General features: G+C 34.7%; 1 protein-coding gene across 3 annotated transcripts; it reads left to right on the top strand.

Annotated features, from left to right (window-relative positions):
• Positions 1–1,608: 1,608 nt before the first annotated feature.
• Positions 1,609–25,361, top strand: ABCC10_1 (Multidrug resistance-associated protein 7). Of its 3 annotated transcripts, none has more exons than XM_051214494.1 (13): positions 1,609–3,154; positions 4,413–4,640; positions 5,812–6,129; positions 6,772–7,290; positions 7,396–7,840; positions 11,894–12,279; positions 13,944–14,203; positions 16,321–16,570; positions 18,104–18,274; positions 19,301–19,660; positions 22,497–22,621; positions 23,631–23,868; positions 24,961–25,361. In XM_051214494.1, the coding sequence occupies exons 1-13, from the start codon at positions 1,637–1,639 to the stop codon at positions 25,147–25,149; spliced, it is 5,007 nt and encodes a 1,668-aa protein (XP_051067677.1). In that variant the 5' UTR covers positions 1,609–1,636; the 3' UTR covers positions 25,150–25,361. The 3 variants fall into 3 exon arrangements, with proteins under 3 accessions (XP_051067677.1, XP_051067676.1, XP_051067675.1); XM_051214493.1 differs by having other exon boundaries at positions 12,367–14,203; XM_051214495.1 differs by lacking the exons at positions 1,609–3,154; positions 4,413–4,640; positions 5,812–6,129; positions 6,772–7,290; positions 7,396–7,840 and having other exon boundaries at positions 11,333–12,633; positions 23,631–25,361.
• Positions 25,362–25,671: the final 310 nt, after the last annotated feature.

The raw sequence follows: 25,671 nt of genomic DNA, 5'->3' as shown, positions 1-25,671 counted from the left end.
AAAGATTGTGAATACCAAAACATAGGAATTGAATGTAAAGATCTACATAAATATGGACTACTTTTGGAATAAACGAATGTTACTACTAACTCCTCATATATTTGTTGGGTAATAAAATCCATAAAGCTCTCAACAATTTGGTTTTAATGTATATTACACAACATGAGGACCAAGTAGATCATGAAGTTATATTAATTTAAACACCTAGACGTTCCACTGTTCAATACAGAAAAATTTGAAATGCATTGCCTTCATAGAATAGGAAATTCAATAACCCTACCCTCTGGTTTAATGGTTTTTTCTAACCGCAGGTCATCAGATGAGTTTTGGCGCTTATATTCACATGCTAAAAAAGTACATCAACGGTGGATTTATACTCAATGCTGTGACGTCAACCTAATGTATCTCAAACCAGAACAATGATCATATTCACGTTCATGTAGTCATCTTATTCGTCATACTAAGATGTAATTTTTATTAAAAAGCTAGATTATGCTTTGAAGTTTGCTATGGCTGTAATTGTTATTTGCCAAATCTGACTGAATTACGCCGATATGCATTGCATATTGGAAGGATATTCCAAGTCTTCTTTAAGTAGACCTTCAGTGAATATTGTTACTGAAGAAAGGTTTATTGCGCTGTAAACTATGTTCTCATGCGTAAATAACTGTTATCTCTAGTCTTAGAATAATATCGTTTGTTCTCTGTTAGGCAGGACTTACTGGCGTTTAGTTCTTGTTTTGGGTTTATACACTTTCTCAATTATACTGCTTAAATTGGAGAAAAACATGACATTAAAGCCGGTTACCTTTGATCTATGAAAAATGAGCATAATAACACATATTCTTCCTTCTACTCTCTGACCATAGCCCATCGGCCTTCTTTTATGATCGTGTAGGTCACCAACGTAGATGATCTATGTCGAAATGATTGGAGGCCTACTCGAGTTAGACGTGAATAGTGTGACGAACCAACTAACGTCGAAGTCACACCTCGTGGTCAGCACCTTACGTGGACTACCCCCATTGACGTAACAAGGTACTATAGATGCTTTGAAGACTGTACAACACAAAGGACGTTATTACAGAAATATATTAGTTAAAGTAGATACAAGCGAAAGTAAGACCACTGCCGCATGGGCCAGTCCATGGCGTATGATTAACTAATGCGCGTTTGTTGTACATGACCTTGGCAGGGAGCGACGATCTGTTCGACATTCAGTGATCCAACTGCCGGATGATTTGGCTAGGGCTCAGTGACATTTCACTGGCCCTACGATCGAAACAACAAACATATACTGCATACTGGTATCATACTTCCTACCTTTCAATGTTGAGCGTGGCATACTTTTAATGACAAACCTTCTTCAATAGATTGATAACATCTCTGACTTGGTCCCAGGTTGTCGGATGCCTGAGTTTCATAATCCTTTCGAAAACATTACTGGCATGCATAACTACTGGACGCTCAGTACTAGTTCAACTTCTTGATTGGATAGGGTTATCTATAATACTGCATAAAACAACAAGCCGGGGTTCATTTTCTTAGCACAATAATGTGCTTTTCAGATTTGTTTTTTTAAGTAACCAGTTCAACCTCAAGGCCACTGAACTAGTCACAAAATCGAACCTGTGCGATGCAGGTCCCTTTTGTGGAATTTGTATGTGGGAATTTGGATCCTAGTCCATGGCACGATGGAGTTGTTGGTGCTTGCTGGTTTGAAGTATACGTTTATATCCCTTTGACTTTATTGTGTACAATCACCTCATTCATTTATTGCGTTGTCCTGTGTCGGCACTTAGCATTTGACAGTTTTTATTGTTCAGTCTTCTATTTTCGAGTGGCCATAGATATAACAATCGTTACCAGCAGTGGTGTAATTATCGTTCTCGGGTTTCTTCTTCCATACTACGAGGAGGGGTTTTCTATTAACTCTCGTTTTTTTGCAATTCACAGTTTCATAACAGTAATACTCTGGATTACAACACTAATCCTTGATTATCTCCATGGTAAAGCCCTCAAATATACTTCAAGGGGTTCTCGGATTCATCTTTCGTTTTCAATAATATACTTCTTTTGCTTAGCTATAAACTGCTGGTCTTTTCGTAGAGAAGTGGATGCGCTATGGAGACCATATGTTATTGTTAATTGCTATATTCAATTACTCCTGTTATGTCTGCATTTACTTTCCAAGGTCCCAGTGTTCTACCCCTCGGAAGAGCCTAGGCGCAGAAGGGCTAGGATCTTAAGACAAAATTCCAATAGCATCCAGTTGTCTACAAGTTATCAGTCAAATGAAATTACACAGAGACCCACTTCGCAAAATGTTAATGACCATGAAGATTCGGCTTCATGGTTTTCAAAGTTATGTTTTTGTTGGGTTAATAATCTAGTGCGTAGTGGTTATTACGGAGAATTGTATTCACTCACAAATCTACCTTTGGTCCCTAAACGTCTGAATACATACACTTTGGAGTCAAAAGTCCCTAAATTAAAGTTGAAATCTGTAACTATTGATGAAACGATTAGACAAAATCACGATATTTCTAACAAAGGGTGTTCTATCAAAGCTTGTGTTCTATTTTTAAAAGCAAGTTATGAAGCATTCGGTCGTGAATTCCTGTATCTCGGTTTGCTCAAACTTTTACTTAGTGGCTTCGGTTTATGTGGTCCAGTAGTTTTAAATCATTTCATTCTAAACGTGACAAACTCCGAAACTCCCTCATGGTCTTGCATTCTTGTTGGGTTCGGACTAGTTTTTTTGTCATTGAAGATAGCAGTTTTGAGCACATCTTACAATTACAAAATGGCAAGTTTCGGCTTCAAAGTTAGAGTCAGTGTAACTGGGATGGTTTACAGGAAAATTTTATCCCTTAAAACTTCGTCACTTAATTGTATTGGAACAGGATGTTTGGTTAATTATCTGACCTCTGATGCTGATAGAATAGTCAATTTCGCACCTAGTATTCACGAAGTGTGGGCAATGCCTCTGCAGTTATCTGTTGCAGTCGGACTACTTTACCACCAACTCGGGCTTGCCTGTTTAGTAGGCATTGGGTTTCTACTTGTGTTACTTCCTCTGAATCGTATTTTAGCAACAAAAATCGGGAAGTTTAGTCGCCGTTTGATGATGTTTAAGGATACACGGATTAAGGTGAGTGTTTCAACTTCTCATGTGTCCTAACTGTACTCGTTTTCTATATTGCTTTGAAGTGGTCGGCCAACCCGAAGTAATTGAGGCTGTCTAAATATCAGTTACCTGCTTTATGTTACGAGATTACTGCATAATTATAAACACCAATTAATAATTCACGATTACAATTAGCTTTTTCAGTTATTTCGTACTTGTTTCCTTAAAACCCCCTAGTTTCTGTTCTGTATAAAACCCCGGTTGCCTTAAAATTTGTCTTCTGTCGGGGAGATAATCTGAAAAATAAGTTGTAAGTTCACTTGAAAAAGGATTGTAAATGGTTCCCTTTTACCAAATTTTACCATAATATAAAAATAGTAGTGTCTTGAAATGTTTCTACCCTATGCATCACCGCTTCTTTTGATTAAGATGTTCAGATATAGTTCACTGCTAGTTAGCAACGTATCTAGGTAACACCAAATAACTTTTTTTATCTTTGGAAAACATAGTCAAGGAAACATTTTTGTATTCTCGCGACATCTTTACTTGTCAATAAAATATGACTAAAAGTCATAGAGGGCTTCGAACTTCTGTCTTGCTGTTCCTAACCTCGTTATTCATGTAACTTGTCATCACTAATCGTTTATCTTAAAATCGGTCAATGATGCTTCCATGATCGCGACTAATCTTTTCTGTTAAAAAGGACTAAACCACCAAGTAACGCACTTGTGTTGCAATGAGTAATGTTGTGATTAGATTCAAAAAAGTATCACATAGGATGTTTTTCCATGTCTTCCCGAGATTAAAAAAAAATTGTAGGTAAGCATGCACTTTGTTCAAATATGTCAAACTTTTATCCCATAAACAAGGTCTTCCAAAATTACTTTGTGTTCTCCCCAATGGAAAACTTAAGCAGTCATTTTACCTATAGTTTCATTTACCTAAACAATTTCTCTAAACGATTAGCATCCCTGATTTGGTAATATTAAGTTCGTTTACTTGATTATTTCCAATGTATTGACCAAACTGAGCATATTTCTGCACGATAAATATTGACCCTGTGTATCTCTCCCTTGAAGTTGTAAACTGTGTAGTTAACCCATACATTTCTGTGTGAAAATCTTTAGTTATAAATTCAATCAGTAAAGCTGATGCTCATGTATAAAAATTTATATGCAAAATTTCTCAATTCTCATTTTAGAAATTTTCTTGTGATATAATTTTGATACTAAATCTTACTTTGGTAATAAACATTATGATTGCTTTCTTTTCGAAAATTTAGTTGATGTCTGAAATTCTATCAAATACGCTTTCAGTGAAACTAGCATGTTGGGAGAATTTAATGAAAAATCGTGTCATGCATTCTCGCATTCAGGAGTTGAACGCTCTACGTGGTCAAAAGTTGCTGGACGCTTGTTGTGTATTCTTTTGGGCTGTCTGTCCTGCACTGTTAGCCAGTTCAACATTCGCAACTTATGTGGCTATCGGTAACGAATTAAAAGCTTCTGTGGTAAATATTCAGTTGCATTTATGTTATCTTGATGTTTTTAACTTAATCACTTATTGGTCTTAAAGATAGCCTAGTATACATGATATATGTTAGGGTACATACCCAATTTAGATGCTAAGGCTTTTTTCGACGTTTCCTTCCCTTAATAATATCTACGTGTTTAATTTTAAAAGCGAATTTCAACACATCTAAATATATATATGGGAAAGTAGACTTCCTATGCTCGGTTGGACATAACCACTGGGAGACGCTTTTCTTGCCAATCTATTATGCCACACCTGTCTTAAATAAGTGTCAAGTTTTACGTTCCAAAAAGTAGATGCAACTTTTTAATAATTTGCTATTCCTGTATCTAATTTTCAGTACACTAGTTGTTGAAAAAATATATTTGTTTAAATCAGGTTATCTTCAGCGACTTCAGTTAATAATGCTCAATTTTCTGATTATAGTAGGTGAATGTTTTCAGTGTCAACTAACACTAATGACCGTCTATGAATTTCAGTAGAATAATCATTTTGAAATACATATCATATATTCGTTAAAAAAGGATAAAGTTTCTCACTGTTGTTTCTTAAAAACTCTACTTATCTGGCATATGGTTTTATTGAAAATTATTGGTGGTAAATTTTCAGTTGTGTACATGACTCAATGGTTAACTAAGTTGCATCGAATACCTTGGATTTTTTAAATTACTGTCATAGTCACTTGTTAGCATCCTCAAAATGATTTTCCGGTCTTATGTATTCCATACCATTTTCTATGGAATAAATTTCCCCTTAAATTTATCATTTTGAATCTTTTAAACTGATTCACACTGATATTGGTTTGTAAATTAATATCTGCTTATTATTTGAATACTAAATTACACTCTCTGTCTTCCCTTAAACTAAGAGATTAAAATCGCTTCATATCTTTTTTTCTACGAACTAAATCTTTCTTCCTGTACTATATCCTTATTGCAATCTTTCTTTTATATATTACCACAACTGAACTAACTACTTTTATGAATCCGATGTTTATCTTGTTGTGTTAATGAGGTATGGCAACTTGGACCGATGCATATATGTGCCTGGTCCTACGTTGTAGCTGACTGACTGAATACTAAATACTCATCTTTTAAATATCCATTTAAATCTGCACATCCACTCAGTATCATCTTGTTCTCTTTAAGGTATTTTCTAGTCTTGCATTATTTGGAATGTTGATTGGTCCGATGAATGCTTTTCCTTGGGTTATTAATGGTGTTATGGAAGCAACTATTTCCATGCAACGTATTACAAAACTCTTCTATTTATCATCTGGTTCATTTTCATTAGAATTAACTGATACGCCGCTCTCTGATGTTGGAATTCCAACAGATATTCCGATTGTTTGTTCTTTTGCCGAAAAATCTACCATCAGCATGCCAGTAAACATTATGAATGAATCATTCTATTATACTAACTGTGATAATTTAGTTTTAAAAAATATCACTCTCCAGGTGCAGTGGGTGAGTTAAAAGTTATTAGTTGATTATATAGCACCACTAAAATTCGAATCCCACTTTTGTAAGGATTTAGATCTTCATGTTGTTGTCATTTAGGAATGAATGATTATCAGCTTCTGTTGGGATATTTCAACCCAAAGGGGATACCTCAGTATCCCCTGTAGTTGTTTTGTTGTATTTTTGGGTTGTTGCCATCAGAGGTTACTTGCTTTTCCATGTACAGAACAATAGTTCATTTTATTGTACTAAGTGGCTGTAAAATGTGTTCGTTGATAACAGACTACTTAAGCTTACTGGTACTGAATTAATCAGGATCTTCGAAGTTTAAGTAATTTTGTTAGAACCAACATGCGCGTATTTGTAAAAGTTGAAAGCCAATCTGTTGATGTAATGTTTTGGCTCCTGTCTACCTAAAGGTGATGTTTCCTAAATTATTATCGAGCTACCAAGCGAACTACTAGGGTCAGACAAAAATATGAATTCGAAGTTCTTAGTTGGTAATTGGAGTACCGAATAAGAAGTATATTTCAGTGGTATATCAACTTATATTGGCGCATCGTAGTATCATACTCTATGTCAATTTAATTACCCATTCCACATAATTATTCTTCTTAACAACTCTATTACATTCATGATCACTTACAGGGACAATTAATCGGTGTAATTGGACCAGTTGGTTCCGGGAAATCATCTTTACTTCTAAGCATATTGGGTGAATTACAATCGGTTGTTTCAGGAGACGAACTTAGAAATGAAAGTATGAAAACGAATCCACGACTTCGATATGCTTATGTGGGACAAACTCCTTGGCTTCATTCTGGAACTATACGCGAAAATATTTTATTTGGCTCAGATTGTGATTTAGCATGGATGAATACTGTAATTGAAGCGTGTGCCTTAAAAGTTGATCTGGGTAAACTTCCGAATGGTTTAGACACAGATGTTGGTGAAGCTGGCGGAAACAGTCTTAGTGGAGGTCAACGGGCTCGTGTTGCTCTTGCTCGAGCTGTTTATCAAAAGGCCGATGTTTATCTTTTAGATGACCCATTATCTGCACTTGATGTTGATGTTGGTCAACAGATTATCACCAATTGTTTACTTGGTCTTTTATCAGGAAGAACTAGAATTATCGTCACACACCAGTTGGATTGGTTAATGAACACTGTAAGTAAAGATACGTTTCTCCAAGCAACTATGTATAGTATCATTTGTTTGTTTACCTTATATATTTCTCTCGAACTTGTCTTAATGTTCTTTTTATCTTTTTAGAAAATTGTAAATGAACGTGCTCAAGTGGATTTTATTGTTGAATTAAAAGATGGAATAATTACTCGAAAAATTCCAGGTAATCTTTACCCTGACAATGATGATAACGATCATATGCATCAACCCGTTCTTGACATCAACAGCAGTCCTCCTTATAATGAATCCACATTATCCAGTGATAATCATCATGACAGTAGTGAAAACAATAATAATTCGACGTTGGAAAATGATGATGTTCCGTTAATTACTATTAAAGAATACAGCAGTGTCAATCAATCCGAATTCAGTCCGAATTGTGTAATCAATAATAATAACAATAACAATGTGAATATAAATATGGAACATATGGCAGTCGGTTCCATTAGTCCCCATGTCTACAAATCGTATATTCATTCTGTTGGCTACTTTTTAACATTCTCCATTATTTTGTCTTTATTGTTAATGCAAGGTATGTGTTAATTGCGTTAATTCGTAATTAGGCTATTTAGTTTGTCGTGCGCAAATAAATTCGATAAGTTATTTCATTCATCATCATAATTCTACACTGATGACCAGCTAAGTGACTGATATCATAGAGGAACATTTTTAGACATTTATAACAGACGCCAACTGAAATCGTCAACGTCACCTGAAGTACTTATTGCAAATTAGACCCAGTTGTTTAGACCTAAATTAGGATTTTTATCAAAAACTGTCAATTTCTCACCTTTCGTTTTTGATACTAAGGAATAACTAAATAACCGTGTGCACGACTTTCAGTCTTACAGGTCATTAGCCATAGTATATCTATAGCTTTTGGTTTGCAAGGTTAGTTAGCCGTAAGTCTTAGAAATATGAACGAAAGTAATTGTCAGAATTCGGAGTTTATGTGAAAACTGAGTAAATTAATGGATGCACATATCTACTGAGTTGTTTTGTTTAAGGATTTATACTAGTTAGAGATGGCTTTTTTCTTCCCATAAATTGAAGATTGCTTTACATCACAGTTTTACGAAAGTTAGTGATATATAGACCGGTCTTCGCTGTGAACGTTTTCTCGTGATCTGGCCCGTATAAGAAAGCATAGACCTCCTGTCTTAGACTCCTTACTGGTTGACCCCAGTAATTAATATGCCTCGGAATCAATCTCCCTTACTTACTTACGCCTGTTACTCCCAATGGAGCATGAACCTCCGGCCAGCATTCTCCAATCCACTCTGTCCTGGGCCTTCCTTTCTAGTTCTAGACAATTTTCGTTCATTCTTCTGACGTCTATCTGTCTCAATTTCTCCGAGTAATGTGTTCTTTGGACTTCCTCTCCTCCTTTGGCATTGAGGATTCCATGTGATGGCTTGCCTTGGGACGCAGTTGGGTGCATTCCTCAATGTGTGTTCTATCCACTTCCAGTGCTTCTTCCTGATTTCTTCCTCTGCTGAGATCTGGTTTTTTCTCTCGCAGTAAGTTGTCGCTGATAGTGTTTGGCCAACAGATCCGAATTATTTTGCGTAGACAAGTGTTAATAAACACTTGTATCTTGTGGATGATGGCTTCCGTAGTTCTGCAAGTTTCCGCTCCATACAGTAGAACTGTCTTGGCATTTGTATTGAAAATCCTGACCTTAGTGTTGGTTGACAGTTGTTTTGAGTTCCAAATGTTCTTCAGTCGTATATATGCTGCCCTTGTTTTGCCGACCCACGCCTTCACACCTGCATCGGATTCACCGTGTTCATCAATTATACTGCCTAGATATGTAAATGTTTTTACATCTTACAAATCTTCTCCGTCAATTGTGATTGGATTGTTGCATGGTGTGTTGTATCGGCGAATCTTGCTTTTCGCTTTGTGTATGTTGAAACCTACTGCTGTTAAGTCTGCTGCTAACCTTGTCATCTTCTCTTGCATTTGTTGTTGCATTTGTGATAGGAGGGCCAGATCATGTGCGAAGTCTAAATCGTCCAACTGCATTCTAGATGTCCATTGTATCCCGTGTTTCCCTTCAGATGTTGACATCTTCATGATCCAGTCGATCACCAGGAGAAAGAGTAAGAGTAAGCAACCTTGCCTGATACCAGTCTTTACTTCGAACGAGTTTGTCAACTGTCCTCCATGCAAGATTTTGCAGTTTAATCCATCATAAGAATTCTTTATGATATTGACTATCTTCTGAGGCACGCTATGGTGTCGAAGAATCTTCCATAGTGATGTCCCGTCCACGCTATCAAATGCCTTTTCGTAGTCAATGAAGTTGATGTAGAGTGATGAATTCCATTCAATTGATTGTTTCACAATGATCCGTAGAGTTGCGATTTGGTCGGTACACGATCGATCCTTACGGAATTCAGCCTGTTGGTCTCGAAATTGGGCGTCTACGGAGTCCTTCATTCTGTTTAACAATAACCTGTTGAAAACTTTTCCGGGTATTGAGAGAAGAGTGATGCCCCTGTAGTTATCACACTTGCTGAGATCGCCTTTCTTTGGTATTTTGACCAGAAGTCCTTCTTTCCAGTCTTTTGGTACTTGTTCCTCATCCCAAATCTTATTGAAGAGAATGTGGAGTATCCTTGCAGTTACCGCTACGTCTGCTTTCAGTGCCTCTGCTGGAATGTTATCTGGTCCTGCTGCTTTGTCACTCTTGATTTGTCTGACGGCCATGCCAATCTCTTCAATTGTTGGTGGGCCGACATCGATTGCGAAGTCTGTGGGTGCTACTTCGATGTTGGGTGGGTTCATTGGAGCCGGTCGATTCAAGAGTTTTTTTGAAGTTTTCTACCTACTTGTTTCGCTGTTCTTCGATGTTGGTGATCCTGCTTCGGTTTGGGCACCCGGGCAGTATCACAGCCCTCACACATATCGAATGGGATTTGTGTGGCGCATATGTATTTGGTGCCTCCTTGTACCTATGTGTTAAAATAAATAATAAAATAATAAAGATGTTGGTGATTACTTTGCTCTCCTTGCTTTTCACTGGTCGTTCTGGTTTACGATAATTTCCAGCGAGTTGCTTTGTTGTGTCATACAGTTCTCTCATGTTTCCTTCTCTTGCAGCCTTTTCCGCCGTCGTTGCTAAATCTTCCACATATTTACGTTTGTCGGTTCTGATGCTCCTCTTCACTTGTTTGTTTACTTCTGTGTATTCAGCTTGTGCCTTGGCTTTCTCTGCTCTTGTTCGGTTGGTATTGATTGCTGCTTTCTTGTTCCTCCTTTCTTGAATCTTATCCAGTGTATCAACGGTGATCCATTCCTTGTGATGGTGCTTCTTGTGACCCAGAACCTCATGACATGTTGAAGTGATTGTCTCTTTTAACGCTTCCCCTGTAGCTAGTCGTTGTTGTCCAACTTGCGTCCAATGTTTCACTAATCCCAAGCACCTTCATGTTGTATCTCCTTATTTTCGCATTCCGTTTACTTAAATAAATGGTTGCTCTGGTTGTCAGAAAAAGCATCCGCCTCATGACTTCCGAAGGAACTCGGCTTTCATCATGAGGCGTCATAACTCTTCTAAATGAAGACCTTCTGGCTCCTAGGGCAGAGTTTAAATGGTTTGAAAAATTTTTTCTGGTTAGCGTTTTTTTAGCGAGTTAGTTTTCTACGAGATGGGGTCGCTAACCCCGCGCCCAACCCCCTTCCTTTATCCGGGCTTGGGACCGGCAGTAGCCTCCGGAGGTGCTCCAGGCGGAGTTAAACCAATCTCCCTACTTTTATTGATTTTCTCTGTGCTACATTTATGGCGTCGTGACTTCAACTATTATGTTATCCTGTTACATTCTACGGTTTATTGTTTATGTCTGCCGAAAGAGTACTGCATTTATTTTCAGACTATTACTTAGTTAACTACCTACAAATGTATACTGCATGATGTGTCGCTACTGTTTATCCATTTATGTACATATTTTTGTTTATTTTAGTTCAATTAAGTTTTTAATGCATAGATTTTATTGTAGAAAACCAATTATATGTTATTTGTTCATTAACCCAAACATATTCATTGTTCAGATAAACTAAACAAACTCATATTGAAAATATTTCGGTTGACTGATACACCCTTATTTTTGCAAATAATTCAGTATTTATAATCAGACCAGTGTATCAGTATACTGGTTTAGAAAATGACAGTTATTTACTGACAATTACTTCAAATCTTCCATTCTTATAAATATTTAATTAGTTTTACTTTGAATGGAACATGTAACTGCTTTTGTAGCGATAATAGTACTTTATACTTTATTAAAACTCTTATTATATATACATAAAATATATGTACAAAATACTGAATAAATTAACTAACTGCTAACGTCACTGAGCCTCTCATCTATAGGTTACAGGTTCGAACCCAGCCTTATACAAATGCGTGCTATTGACCACTGATATTAAAATTAGCGGAAGGTTTTTGATCGATAGTCATATTTATATCGTCTTTACAGAAAAGTGATTTACTTAAGTTATAATACCCTTTTTGGTATATATACCGCTGCTGCATATCTTAAATCTTCATTTTGTTGTGCATTCCCCCTTTTAATAATAGGTACTCGAAATGCATCTGATTGGTGGTTATCATACTGGGTACAAAATGGGAATTTATCTGCAGTAGTTTCATCATTTCAAGACTCATCTTACCAAACAGAATTATTCCCAGATAATCATACGAAAAATAAATATCTTCACTCAACTCATAATTTATCATCAATTAATTACAATTCATCCATTAATGAATTGCTTCAAACGAGCATACATTCTGCTGTACGGTTTGGTGAGCCTAATTCTATCACTGGATATTATTACTTAGAGATCTATGCATTTGTAGTGATAAGTAATCTGATTGCTACAATATTTCGTGCTGTTTTATTTGCTTTCGGTGGTCTAGTCGCTGCATCTGTTGTTCATGAATCTGCTTTGGACACAATTTTGGAGGTTTGTCAAATAAATTTGAGATTTTACGTTTTTGATAGGTAGTGAAAATGTGTTGCATATTATTAATAAGTTTTATTTGTCTTCTAGGTCAATTTACTATTATTGTAGTAATTATAATCATGTAAATTGTATTGTGGTGTCTGCTACTTATACTGACGGATATAAGTAGTATGTATCAGGAAGCGAGAGTAGGATTCTTACTGACAGAAGAGGAAAATGAGGAGAAGAGAAAGAAAAACAAAAGCAGTCAGAGTAGCAACAGGAATGGAACAACGATAGAGTTTGTAAGAGACACTTCAAAGAAGCTGTGCAAATAATGTATTCAATGTATTGCTTTCATATTTTACAAATTCGGTATGTGATTTTGCTTAGTATAACAAATTGGTTTACTTTCCCGGACTCTTTGTTCATTATACTATTACTAAACGTTTTACAACGCATAGTACATAAATATAGCGAGTTATAAATAGGGTTGCACATCTGGCACCGAAGTTATGTAAACCTTTTGATTAAATATACGAAAAAAATGCGAATATCATATTTGCGATTTATTTCCTTACATTCTTATGTAAGGTTGGTATAATACATGCTGAAAATCCCACCATACAATTACACTGTACATTTAAAATTTTTGATCGTCTTAGTCCAGTGGTGACTTAATCGACATTCGGAACGTATACCCATGAAAACAGTAGTCAGTCAGTCACTCAGTCGTAAACAACGTGGAATTTAGTACAAATGTCCAATGATCTAATTTGCTAAACTTCGTAGGAGACGTCTATCTTCATCGATAAGAATCATCGTAGAATACCACCCAATACTCCGTTATATGTTTTCGAGATCAAATCACTATAATTAACCAGGCACATTCCGAAGAAGGCAAAGGAAAAAACCACGTCTTTATTGCCAAGAAAGTGTATAGATAGAAAGCATGGACGGAAAAGTCTGATATAAATGGATCTTAAAAACAGATTCTATAGATCTACTCTGGTTATTCCATACGTAGGTTAGGTAAGATCTCATTGGTTGGTCCGCTTTCAATTAATCATTGACAGCGATTATATTAAGAATGTGCTGAGAATTTAAATGTAAACCGTGTATAAACTCCAATTTTCTTACCACTGTCTCTTATTGTTCGCAACTTCAGAATATATATTCGTCCGCTTCTAATCCTTGTTTAAATTTGGGACATGTGGGGTGAAGTATTATTTCCAAGGGTTTACTTATCAGTAGAAGACGTACCACTAAGGTTGGGATTTCGATATCAAAATTTGAGACAAGTAACCTTAACGATCTACTCCGGTTTGAATAATTTAGTAGTTGATATACGCAAATCAGTACTATTCAGCGTCTAATTCATTCTTATACTAGAACACGTAGTCAAGCTCAAATTATTGCTTTTATACTTTAACTCTGATATTTCGTAATCGCAAATAAAATATAACTGACACTGTAAGTTTGTAGAATTATCCAAGGCATATACATTCTATTTCACACCCGATAACCTTTCGTTACGTCATACACATACGCAAATGGTCATAATTATTGGCCTAGCAATTTTTCCAAACATGCATACCAAAGTTCTTTCATAAAAGCTAAAACGCTTATGAGACGCTTGTAGCCTCTCTCTCTCTCTCTAAATATATATATTTCTCTCATTGTAGGGACGACAGAATTACTTTAATACTACACCGCAAGGTCGTATTCTCAATCGTTTCTCATCTGACGTTGGTACAGTAGATGACGCATTACCATTCCAATTAAACATTCTACTAGCCAGTTTAGCTGGATTATTGGGTGCATTAGTTATTGTTTGTGTATCACTACCAATGTTAATCTTCTTTCTGCTACCTCTTGTATTCATTTTCTGGTCTATTCAAAGGCAATATCGTGGAGCTGCTAGAGATCTAAAGCGAATTTCTAGGTGATTTAATTTGTCTTTTTTTTAATTTTACAATAATGATCAATCTATCATTCATTGGTTAATTTCTCTTTCGATTTATATCATGTGGCGGCTTTTTTTTTAATCTCGTAGTTATTCTATAATTCCTTTATAATGTTTTCATGTTACTCTTCACGATTTATCTCCTAGTGTTTATTAAATATAGGAAATCTTAAACTTTCACTGATAATTACATTAATGCTGTTATAAGACCGTACAATTCATCTTGATTACCTATCTCATTCGATTATTATTGTCATTAAACTAATAATAGTTCACTTTAATTACACCGGTTTATGCTATAGATTGTCAGCTGTATTTGTTATTTATTTGAAAGTTGATTATTTATTCTAACGGACTGCCTTATGTAAATGAGGTGAAATTCAAACCTACGACTGTTTATCTTGTATATAAACTAAACAGAGGTTAGATACCTCTATAATGTGTATTTTTTTCGCGATAAGATAATTGTTAGAATTTGTTTGTTATACAACGTAACAATAATTTCGTGAAAGTTAAAAAGTAACGCTAATCGAAAATAAGTTATTTATTTTCAAAGTACTGACTGTCCTTAACTCACCCAATCGAATACATATTATTGTCAATATTTCAACTGAAGTATATATAAATATTTTTGTGACCTATTAATCAATTATTTGTTCATCTCCCTAGCTTTGAGCTACACTTTTACTGTGTACTCTAATCATACTACTATGTCAGTAGGTAGGTGGAACCAGTTCGTAAATTTTGACCATACAGTTGATAGTTTAATTTACCAACCATTAGGGAAACGTTTGAGTGACAATAATAAAATCTCATGGACATACGTGAATTATGTTTATGTAATAGCTGACTCACAATTATTAAACGATTCGCTACACCCTTCGGTGTTATTTGAATTTCATCAATCGATAAATGGCATTTGAATGCTCACTATTAGACTTAGAGTTCTCGACGTTGATCTTGGTTGATGTGCACTTTTAAGTAGTCTCAAGGCAAGATGAAATAGCTGTTTGTGGTACTTTATGTAATATCTGTCTGTGATAAAACTTACCTGTGAATGCTTTTGGTGGTATTGTGTTTCCTGAGTCATATGGCTAAATTGCAGAGCTTCATTGTATTCCTGGACAATATCAGTGCCTACCTTCATGTACAAGTGAATTTTACTGCTATTCCACAAGTGTCATATCGGTTTATTCCGATGGCCTTGTTTGTGATTGTCTGTCTTCGTAAATTTTGGTTCTTTTCATTTTTCATTGTATTCACGTGGATTGTTTTTTATTATTTGATCCCCAGCCTTGTAATTGATCGATCACTTTTGTATGAGTTCACATACTGAATCCATGTCGATATGTTTATTGATTGCCGATTGATCTGAATGCCATATTTCTAGAAGCTTGCTGTGAGTTTTCCCGATTATTTGAACGCTAGATATTCACAGTCTATTGATCGTGAAATCCGTGCCCAAGTTTCATTTTCGTCAAAACTCGCTAACCAAACTATTTATCGAAAAACACATACTTTCAAGTTCATTCGTTGCATAACTAACACTTCTTACTGTACATACATAGATATTTCTCAATTGATCTAATAAAATTTTTTAGATCAATTTCAATGCTTGTTTGGAATGCAACCATAAATTTTACTTTATATTATAGACTTGTATGACGAATAACATACTTATTACAAATATCGGTTGCTCGACATATAGTCTACTTTCTATTTGAAATAAGGTTCGTTAATAGGACAAATTAAAACTTTCGTGCCTTTATCGATCACTTTCCGAATTTATATCTTTCAATATATATATTGCTTGCATTGTATACATAACTTACACATAGACTAACTCATTTACTTTAAAATACATGTTTGAAGTAATGTTCGAAAATAGGTATCTACTCAAAATCATTTTACCATAAGCTTATTTTGAATTATGTTAGTTGTGTAACAGTTTTGGCTTTTCATAAATAATTACTTTTTAGTCATACGTAATCATAAACCACTTATCTAAAAGAAAATTATACTTTATTTCACTTCTTTTTTTTTTACTTTAAACGTTTTCTATTAATGTTGATATTATTACTATTCACAATTCCCAGTATTGTTCGTTCACCTGTTTATGGTCATTATACCGATACTTTATCTGGATTAGCAGTAATACATGGTTTAGGTCAAGAAATCCGTTTTCGACAATTAACAGCTTGTAAATTATCTGATCAAATACGTGCTGAGTTAGCTAGCTTGGCTGCTAGTTGTTGGTTAAGTATAAGACTACAATTAATTGGCAGTGCTGTGATTACTGGTGTGGTCAGTGTATCATTAATTGGTCGATTGTTTGACTGGACACATGTAAGTTATAGTTCGTTTATCATTCAAAATGTACTTAACTACATCAATGATTTACATTGAGTCATTTTTCTTTAGCCATGTTATATTTTAAGTTGATCGTATATATAAATTATGGTTTCAGTCATCTAGTGGTTTTAATAAGTATATGATGAATAGTGTAATCTTGAGTTGTCTAGTCACAATAAAATTCAGAAAACTTCGCTTTGACTTCTTCTAATTCTTATTGGTTGTTTGATTGAAATCGGTTTGTGACAAACAACCAATCTATGATCTTATACAGAAGTGATCGATCAATTACAAGGCTGGGGATCAAATAATAAAAAAACAGTCAACGTGAATACAATGAAAAATGAAAAGAACCAAAATCTACGAAGACAGATAATCACAAACAAGGCCATCGGAATAAACCGACGTGATACTTGTGGAATAGCAGCAAAATCCACTTCTACATGAAGGTAGGCACTGATATTGTCCAGGAATACAATCAAAACTCGGCAATTTGACCATCTAGCCCAGGTGACATAAAACTGAAATCATTACTTAACCAGAGGATAGGTGGTTCAATTTCCGATAAAAAGTGATGTTTATTGAAAGCTACAGGCATCTCATTGACGATATAACTAATGAGTATAGGTACTTTATAGGATATCATCCATCCCATATGTATATATCTGTATAAATATTAGTTTATTTCATCTTAATACGACTGCCACAAAGATACGAAATTCAATCAGAAGTCATTATATGTGAAAACTATATTTGAAATAATCTCAGCGATTGAAATTTAAAATAATTCCAACGTTTTGTCCAGCAAACTTATCTGAACTTCTTCAGGGTAATAATCAAAATCATCAAAGGAATATATTACTTACTTACTTTCGCCTGTTACTCCTAATGGAACATAGGCCACAGACCAGCATTCTCCAACCCAAGCTAGGTACAGTTAATTTGATTCCGCATTCATTTACTGGTTGAGTGCTGAGCTTACTTATGTACAACTTACCTACAAATTTTCTGTTTGATCACAACACGTAATGCTTCTGTCAAATCTAAATCTGTTCAAAAATCCTACTTAAAACATGTACAGCTTATTTTTATTATTTCGTCTGTTTCTAAAACAAAATTAGTATAATCAATGCAGTAGTTTTAAATAAATACAGTCGTTTAAATAAGCTATTACATACACTATGCTGAACAGTAATGGATAACAGTTACGCTTCTACGTATAGATTAGAATGTTTAATCTTATAGTAGTTAACATATAAAAACAATTGGAAGCCACAAACAAAAATTCGACCAATTTAAAATGGTAGGCATTCATAATATCATTTTTAGTTGCTTGAATTGCTTAATTCTCTCTCTCTCTCTTTGATAACTTTAATCATTAAGGTTTTCAATGCATGGTTTGAAGAACTCTAACTCCACCTTACGAACCATATGTTTCACAGACAGTTCAATAAGTCTCTAAGATTAGATAAAATACAACCAATCTCAAACTAAACATGAAGATTCCACTTTTTTTCTTTATTTCAGATAGCTTCTATTGGTTTGTCGGTTGTGTATGCACTTAATATTTCCGGTTTAATGACTAGTGTTGTGTATGATATGACTGAAACAGAGAAAAATCTTGTAGCTGTAGAACGTTGTCAAGAATTAATTGATGATACTCCAATTGAACATGATATTGTATCAATTAAACCCATGGTTAGTCCATAGTTTACTATTCGTCTTTTAGTTATGTATAAATTTCTTTTAGAATTGTATTTAATTATTTCTTGTATATGTTTGTCAGTCTAAATATAACAATTTGATGTAAATAGTTACTAGCTATATATGTAATATATTCGTCCCCACAAGAAAGTATACTTAGGGTCCTTTTAAAGGATTAGATCTAATTTTGATGGAGTTATATTCACATTACTAATATTGTACTGTAGGATTTAATTATCTACAGACAAATTTCTAAACTAGTCCCTAGGCTGTTGATTACAGTCTTGGGGTGGCCAAAGTAAAAACAAGTTATTTGACTTGAATAACTTCATGTTTCCAAGCTTAGATTAACACAGTTACTATGAGAACAGAAATCAATTCAATCCGCTGTGGTGCATAGAAATTGCTCTAGATCATTATCTCCACCCATTTGATACTCAAAATATTCACCTAGGGATGTGATATGATTTTGCGTAATCCCAGACATTTCACTGCGTACAAATATATACGTCACTAAACTGAGCGATTGACCCGTGAGAACACTGTGCCACGTATTGTAGGTGGCCTGCGGATTCAGCTGCTCCCTGTAAGATTGTTACACAAAGTGGACAATAATAAAGCTTTCGTCCCTGAAATCAGTAATGGTCGGACAGTTTCAAATTCCGCCTCGGTCAGCTTCCCCATCCACGAATTGTTGTAGCTTAGGAGATTGAATTCATGTTTGTAATTCATATTACCACGGAAAACGTTTCAGTAGCCTTTAATGAGTTTATAAAATACGAAGCCTGGGCAGCACTTTAGGAAACAATGTTGTAAAATTGATCAACTTATCTCCTTCGTTGAATAGGATTATCAGATCTACCTGCTCTTCAATCATTTATCCAACATTTAAATGTAATATACGCTTTCTAATTCTTATGGAAATGGAAATACTAAATCGCTGTGTTAAATGTTATGTGTTACAATTTTTATAAAAATAATTTGGAATTACCTCGTATTCGTGTAATTACTCTTCTGAAGGGGCCTCAACCTCGTTCTTCGTCACACAGTCACCTTCGTTTGCCGAAAGAGAGGAAAAGTGGTATTGCTTATCCTACAGGACTACTGCCTAACTGGCCAGCATCTGGATCCATTTTTTTCAACAATGTTTCGCTTACCTATCGTCAAAACTCCGAGTCAGCTAATGAACAATCTGTCAAAGCTCTTGATGATGTCAGTTTTACTGTTAAACCCGGTGAATGTGTAGGAATTGTTGGCCGTACAGGATCTGGTAAAAGTAGTCTCATCAAAGTGTTATTACGTCTGGTTGACCACCTCCCTGGACCGTATACAAACCAATATATAGCCAATCAGACGGGATTCATAGGTGCCACCGGTCAAGTATGTTACATTTGTTTAGTTTTTTCAAGTTGCTCTGGTCAACAATATAATAATTCCTTAACAACACCGTTTTTTGCTCATCCAAAGTGGTAGTTTGTGATACTAATATATAATCACTAAATACAGTAAAATTTATGATCTGATCTTTAGTAACACAAAAAGTCCAAGCAATTACTAGCCGTTTGTTTGGTATGAAATTGTAAATAATGGTATACATAATGGTTAGTAGAACTGGGATGTGTGGAAGGTTCTTGCCTTAAAAGTAAGATGTTAACTTTGAGGTCGTCCTTTTATATCAACTACCGTGGTTCTGCCACAAGTATCATTTCCATTGGCCGTTGACTGCTGAATGCTGTCTAGCGAGATTAGAGTAGCCATCTCAGCTTAAAGGCAGTGTTGAATATCATCTACCATCTTGATCGTGTGCACAGATTTTGTGTACATGCATGTATTTTTCAATCCCTATCTTGTTTTTCATTTGTCACTCCCCCTTCCCTACTTGTAATTGATATATCCCCCTATTTTCAATATCCACTGACGTAGCTTTCTATTGTATTCAATGTCATGTGATTAGTTGTCTTTTTACAAATAACTTAAACGATCCCGAACTTCGGTCATGATCACTCAATTTATCGTTTTCTAAATGTTCAGAGCTTTTGATCCACTCCTTATTGAACTTAGATGCTCATTGGCCCTGGTTAAAATCTCTGAATCATAGATCCTTTCTTTTGTGCTAATTTCCTAATATGAAACGCCGTTAATGCATTACTTTATGCGTAAATATATTTATAGTACCTCACTTTGTGTATTTTGAAATACATTTATAACACTTAAGTCATTCTTGATTTTGGATTCATTTTAAATAAATATTGGTTTACTGTACCTATGTTTTGAATCAGTGTGTTACTTCCTTTGGTCACACAACTGTAGTCGACAACACTGCGATTTTTTTGCTTGTATTCTTTCAACCATTTTTCTATGTAGAATGTTGAACTAATTATATCCATCTTCTAAAAGCTCAGCCGCATAAATCAGTAATTTTGGTGTAATCTAATAGTCAAACTGCGGTCTCCGTCATACAAAGGATCACTAGAATTATGGGAGCTTAATTGTCTTGTAAATTTACTAAAATGACTAATATATTCGAACTCACCATTTGCTTATGGAATCGTTTTCCAAATATTATGGGAATAGATCTCAAAACGTGGAACTACTCCCTAATCGACTGAATATGTTAATGAATTTATATAATCATTCATGTCTCAAATATTCAACTTAAAGAATATGATTAAGTTATTTATCATATCATAAGTAAATCCATGATACTCCACTTCTCGTTATATCAAATCCAAAATTACTCACTATACTAAAGTAATGATACACCTGTTGGAAATTCTAAGAATTTCAATAACTATAAAAGTTAGAATGCAGTCAATAGTATGTTCTGATTGTTAAATAGTAAATGTATAGTCTTTCAACCAACAATCTTTATCTCGACAAAGAAAGTACAACTTTGTATACTTTAATGTAATTCACACACTTTTTGAAAGTTACAGCATTAGGCTTATGAAAACGGAATTCGAACATTCAAGTCGGTGTTTGAAAAAATTAGGTAGTCTGTATACGAAACTCGAATTTATTTGGTCAGCTGATTTGATAAATCAGCTTACAACATAAATGTAAGATCAGAATTAATTATATATATCTTATCTATATATTACTTGTGTTATGATTTTCATCCCGTGCCTGCTTATTGTAGCGAACAAAAATGTAGGTGGGGACAATCGAATGTATTTGAATACAAAATTACAGGATCTCTTAGTAAAATCTGAGAACCATACAGTAAACACTTCATTTGCAAAATGTCAATCAATCGTCTCAGACTTCATGGTTCCTTCATTTCCACAGCAATCATTCTCTAATCTCGTTCTCTTTACTTCGATCTTCTTCACCTTCTGCTGCTAGGCATTTCACTTTCGATTGGTGACACATACTACTTATATCTGTCCACATCAGTAGCACACACCACATTATGAGTTCACTAACAGTCAATAGTCCTCACAAAATTCCCTCTCCTCTCTAAATTACCAGTCAGATGGCCGTGTGGCTAAGTGCTGATATTATGCTGCACTATTAAAATTCACATGTGGTGTGTACTTGAAACACATGACTATGATATTAGATTTACCGGAATAACGCACTCGAGGTTGAATAAATTAATGTCTTGTCTTTGCTTCTCAAAATATTTATGGGTAAAAATAGATAAAAAGTAAGAGGTTCTACAACAAATAATAATGAGTTTACGTTAAACTCACATTCAAGGAGGAGAAATTCAGTCAATATTTATCTGTCATTTGAATATACGATAGTATGATAATCGATTCAGTAATCTGACTGGACACACTATAACAGATACTAAATAATTAGACTACTCGATTAAATCACATTTCACGACTAAACAGAGTACCAGGGTACAGGTCAGACAATAGTTTGCTTGATACAATTAAGCGCAATCCTCATTCAGTGAAAATCCGAGTAGTAAACCAGAGTTTCGTTATAAGCATAATGATTTATACAAAACATTGTAGTGGGCCTTCTCATCAACCTTCATTGATTAATCACAGTTCACTTTCATCTGATGCATCAAATATACATGCTGATTTCTCAGGGGATAAGTTTCAAAGTTTCACTTTCCTTCCGTTTTAGCAGCTTATTTATTATCTGATTAAAATGACATCGAAATTTTCACCGACCGTATACTTTATTTGTTCACTGATATTATTATTGTTTAGTATTATCATTCTTCGCTTTCCCCTATCTATTTTTCATTTGCAAGGTGTTTGTCGATGGAATAGATGTTCGCACTATTCCTCTCACCTTACTTCGTTCTCGGATTCTAACTATTTGTCAGGAACCATTTCTCTTTTCTGGGTGCTTACGAGACAATCTAGATCCTGAGAAGTATGTTCATTAGAAGCTATTTTCCCTCTATTGCGATTAATCTTGTCATATAAAACATTTTCAACTTATTAATATTGAAATTAACTCACGCCGAAATGAAATCCCGTATCTCTTCGTTAACTGATCACAACGTCAGTCAACCGTAAACACCGTAGAACCTGGAACATTCGTGCATCGGTTCAAGTTGCCATACCATATCAGCACGGCGAGATAAAATTATAAAAACAAATGCCATAGTAATAACAGTAGTAACGGTATTAATGATAACAGAAAAGATTAGCCATAGACAGTATAATTCGAAAAAAATAAGTTCATGGAATAAAATAACATAATTTGATCATAAAACCCAAGATCCAAAACAATAAAAAACGTGACTGAATCTGTGCCATTGTTACTGATTTTAAATCATGTCACTTGACAGCCCCAGCGACTCGTTACGATAATAGTGCTGACCCTAACTAGGTCATCTTAACCTACTAACACGACTCAATCCAACAGTCAGTGACTAGATAAACTGATGCAACGTCCTGGACTGGTTTTCGCTTACTTTTTTCCACCTTATTCATACATTCGTAGACATCACAACAACGACCAAATTATAAGGAAGGATGTGATTGTTACTTTACCAGTAGGGATTTTTATCCAACCAATGATAAGTATCTCATCCGTAGGATTAAATTCGTACATTATAATATCAGTAGAAAGTAGATTAAATAGATTATATCCTACTAGTGTATTCAACATGTGCTGTACACAAAACTATCATTTATAATGATGGCAGCATAGTATACGGGCTTATTCTATCATATTTAAAACAATAAAAGTGGTAGATCCCGAAATAGGATGAGAAATGACCTAAACATTCTACTACCCTCCATCATCTAACTCTTCAAAGCTATATCGCCAGTTTTTCTTAACCGATCTTTGTTTAAGTTCAGTCATTATTATTACCACATTTATAATCCCAACACTTCCCTCATATTTTTTTCTCCCAAAAAATTACCACTAGTAAGCTAAATGATTCTGTATTGGAAGACGTTTTATTGAAATGTCAACTGGCTACAAGTCGCTTACAAGCCTCTCAGTGGTTACTTCGTGAAGTTGGTGAATCAGGACGAGATATATCTGCCGGGCAAAGGCAATTGATTTGTTTAGCTCGAGCTTTACTTCGTCAACCTAGGCCAAAAATTATTTGTTTAGATGAAGCCACTGCTTCAGTGGACAACAAATGTGAAGAAACTATTCATGTAAGATTTTATTCTGTGTTAGTCATTAATTAATAAATTAATTGTGTAACATTACTGTCCAGACTTTGGTTACTGTATAGCATGCTCCAGCTTGTTGTAAAAAGTTATTTAATTATGATGCAACTATTATGTCTAAATTCACAGAGAATTTAAATATGTCTTTGACTTAGCTATTGAACGAAATAAGGTTTAAGTTACTGTACAAATAATTTATCAATTTTACTTTTTTTCTCATTAGTTGGATCATAATTGCTGGAATTCATATTATTGTTTAAAAGTTCGGATGTTATAACTCTCATATCTCTTTTAATGCTTAATCCTTTCTTCCATTACTCAGTGAATCGAATTCTATATTCTTAGTGATTTCTAACTGGCTGAATTATTCATCTGTAATTTCGACAATAACATATTCAGTTTCAGATAACATCTTGATGTGGTTCCTTTTTAATTCTTTCACAATCAGATTGATATGAACAGCTAACTCATTTCCATGTATTTAAAGCGGAAATTAATAAATTATGTGTTCAACACATTACTTTCCACCTTGTATTGTATTTTATTAGTTAATTGGCATTTTCTTTCTGTCTTAAATTAAATGGTCGTGAAATCGTACGGTCTAGATTTACGGGCCTGTCAGCGTCAACTTCCTCGCCATGTTTCAGCAACATTTCGATTATGACCTTAAGTTATCGACGTACGAGATATGGATAACTAGTTTATCAGTTTGTTTTTTATACTATCCTCTCGTTTTGTTAATTAATTTAAACGAAAATACAAACTTGACGTATTTTCAATGGGCTAATAATGTTCAGAAGTTATTTAGTATATAGGTTAAACTTTATTGCACAGAATACAATCTCTAACTTTCCTTCTTCATCATTAGTTCTCGTGACAAAAATATATTTGACTGAGCAGACTATATTCTGATATTTTCTTCCTTGCTAATAAGTTGAGGAAAAAGTAACTACTGACACGTATAAGTCCTACTAATGACTAATTTCCCACTTAATAACGAAATGTACTATAACAAGAATATATATGTCACTTATGTAACAGTGTTTTAACATTTATTTATATTTTCCATACAAACAGCAAGTCCTTGACCAAGAATTTCAAGGAGCCACAATATTACTCATAGCCCATCGACTTGCTTCAGTTCGTCGTTTATGTTCACGTGTTATAGTCATGCAGTCTGGACGATTGGTTGCAGAAGGTCCACCAAAAGAAATTTTAGATGCCTTATTCAATCATATTGAAACCAGAGATCTGGTCACATTGTAAACAGTGACATTAATTTATAGATCTGATCTGTTAGCTAACTAAATTATGCATTATTGTTTTACTATTTTTAATAATATGTATTTGATTTCTTTCTGATTAACAATGTATTTTTCCTAAAGGTACATATTGGCTGAGAAAAAGTAATTTTTCGCCTTCAGTTTAGTATGTCAGTCAGTCAGTCAGCTACAACGTAGGACCAGACACATATATGCATTGGTCCAAGTTGCCATACCTCATTAACATAACAAGATGGACGCCGGATTCATAAAAGCAGCTAATTCAGAGGTGGTAATATATAAAAAGGGAAAACAAATCAGATCTAGGTTAACCAAAAGTCTAAGGAACGACCGTGAGCAGTGGTGGGCAACGAAAGCAACAGAGATGGAAAAGGCGGCGGCTATAGGAAATACAAGACAGCTCTACAGATTAATAAAAGAAACCGTAATTAATAAGTCAAGTGTAACTCAGACTATTTCGGAAAAAGACGATACTCTCATCTGCTCCCAGTCCAGACGCTTAGAA

This window comes from Schistosoma haematobium, chromosome 2, assembly GCF_000699445.3.
Source record: "Schistosoma haematobium chromosome 2, whole genome shotgun sequence".
Taxonomy (NCBI): Eukaryota; Metazoa; Platyhelminthes; class Trematoda; order Strigeidida; family Schistosomatidae; genus Schistosoma; species Schistosoma haematobium.
The sequence above is the reverse complement of the archived record's forward strand: the minus strand, read 5'-3'. Positions and strand labels throughout refer to the sequence as shown.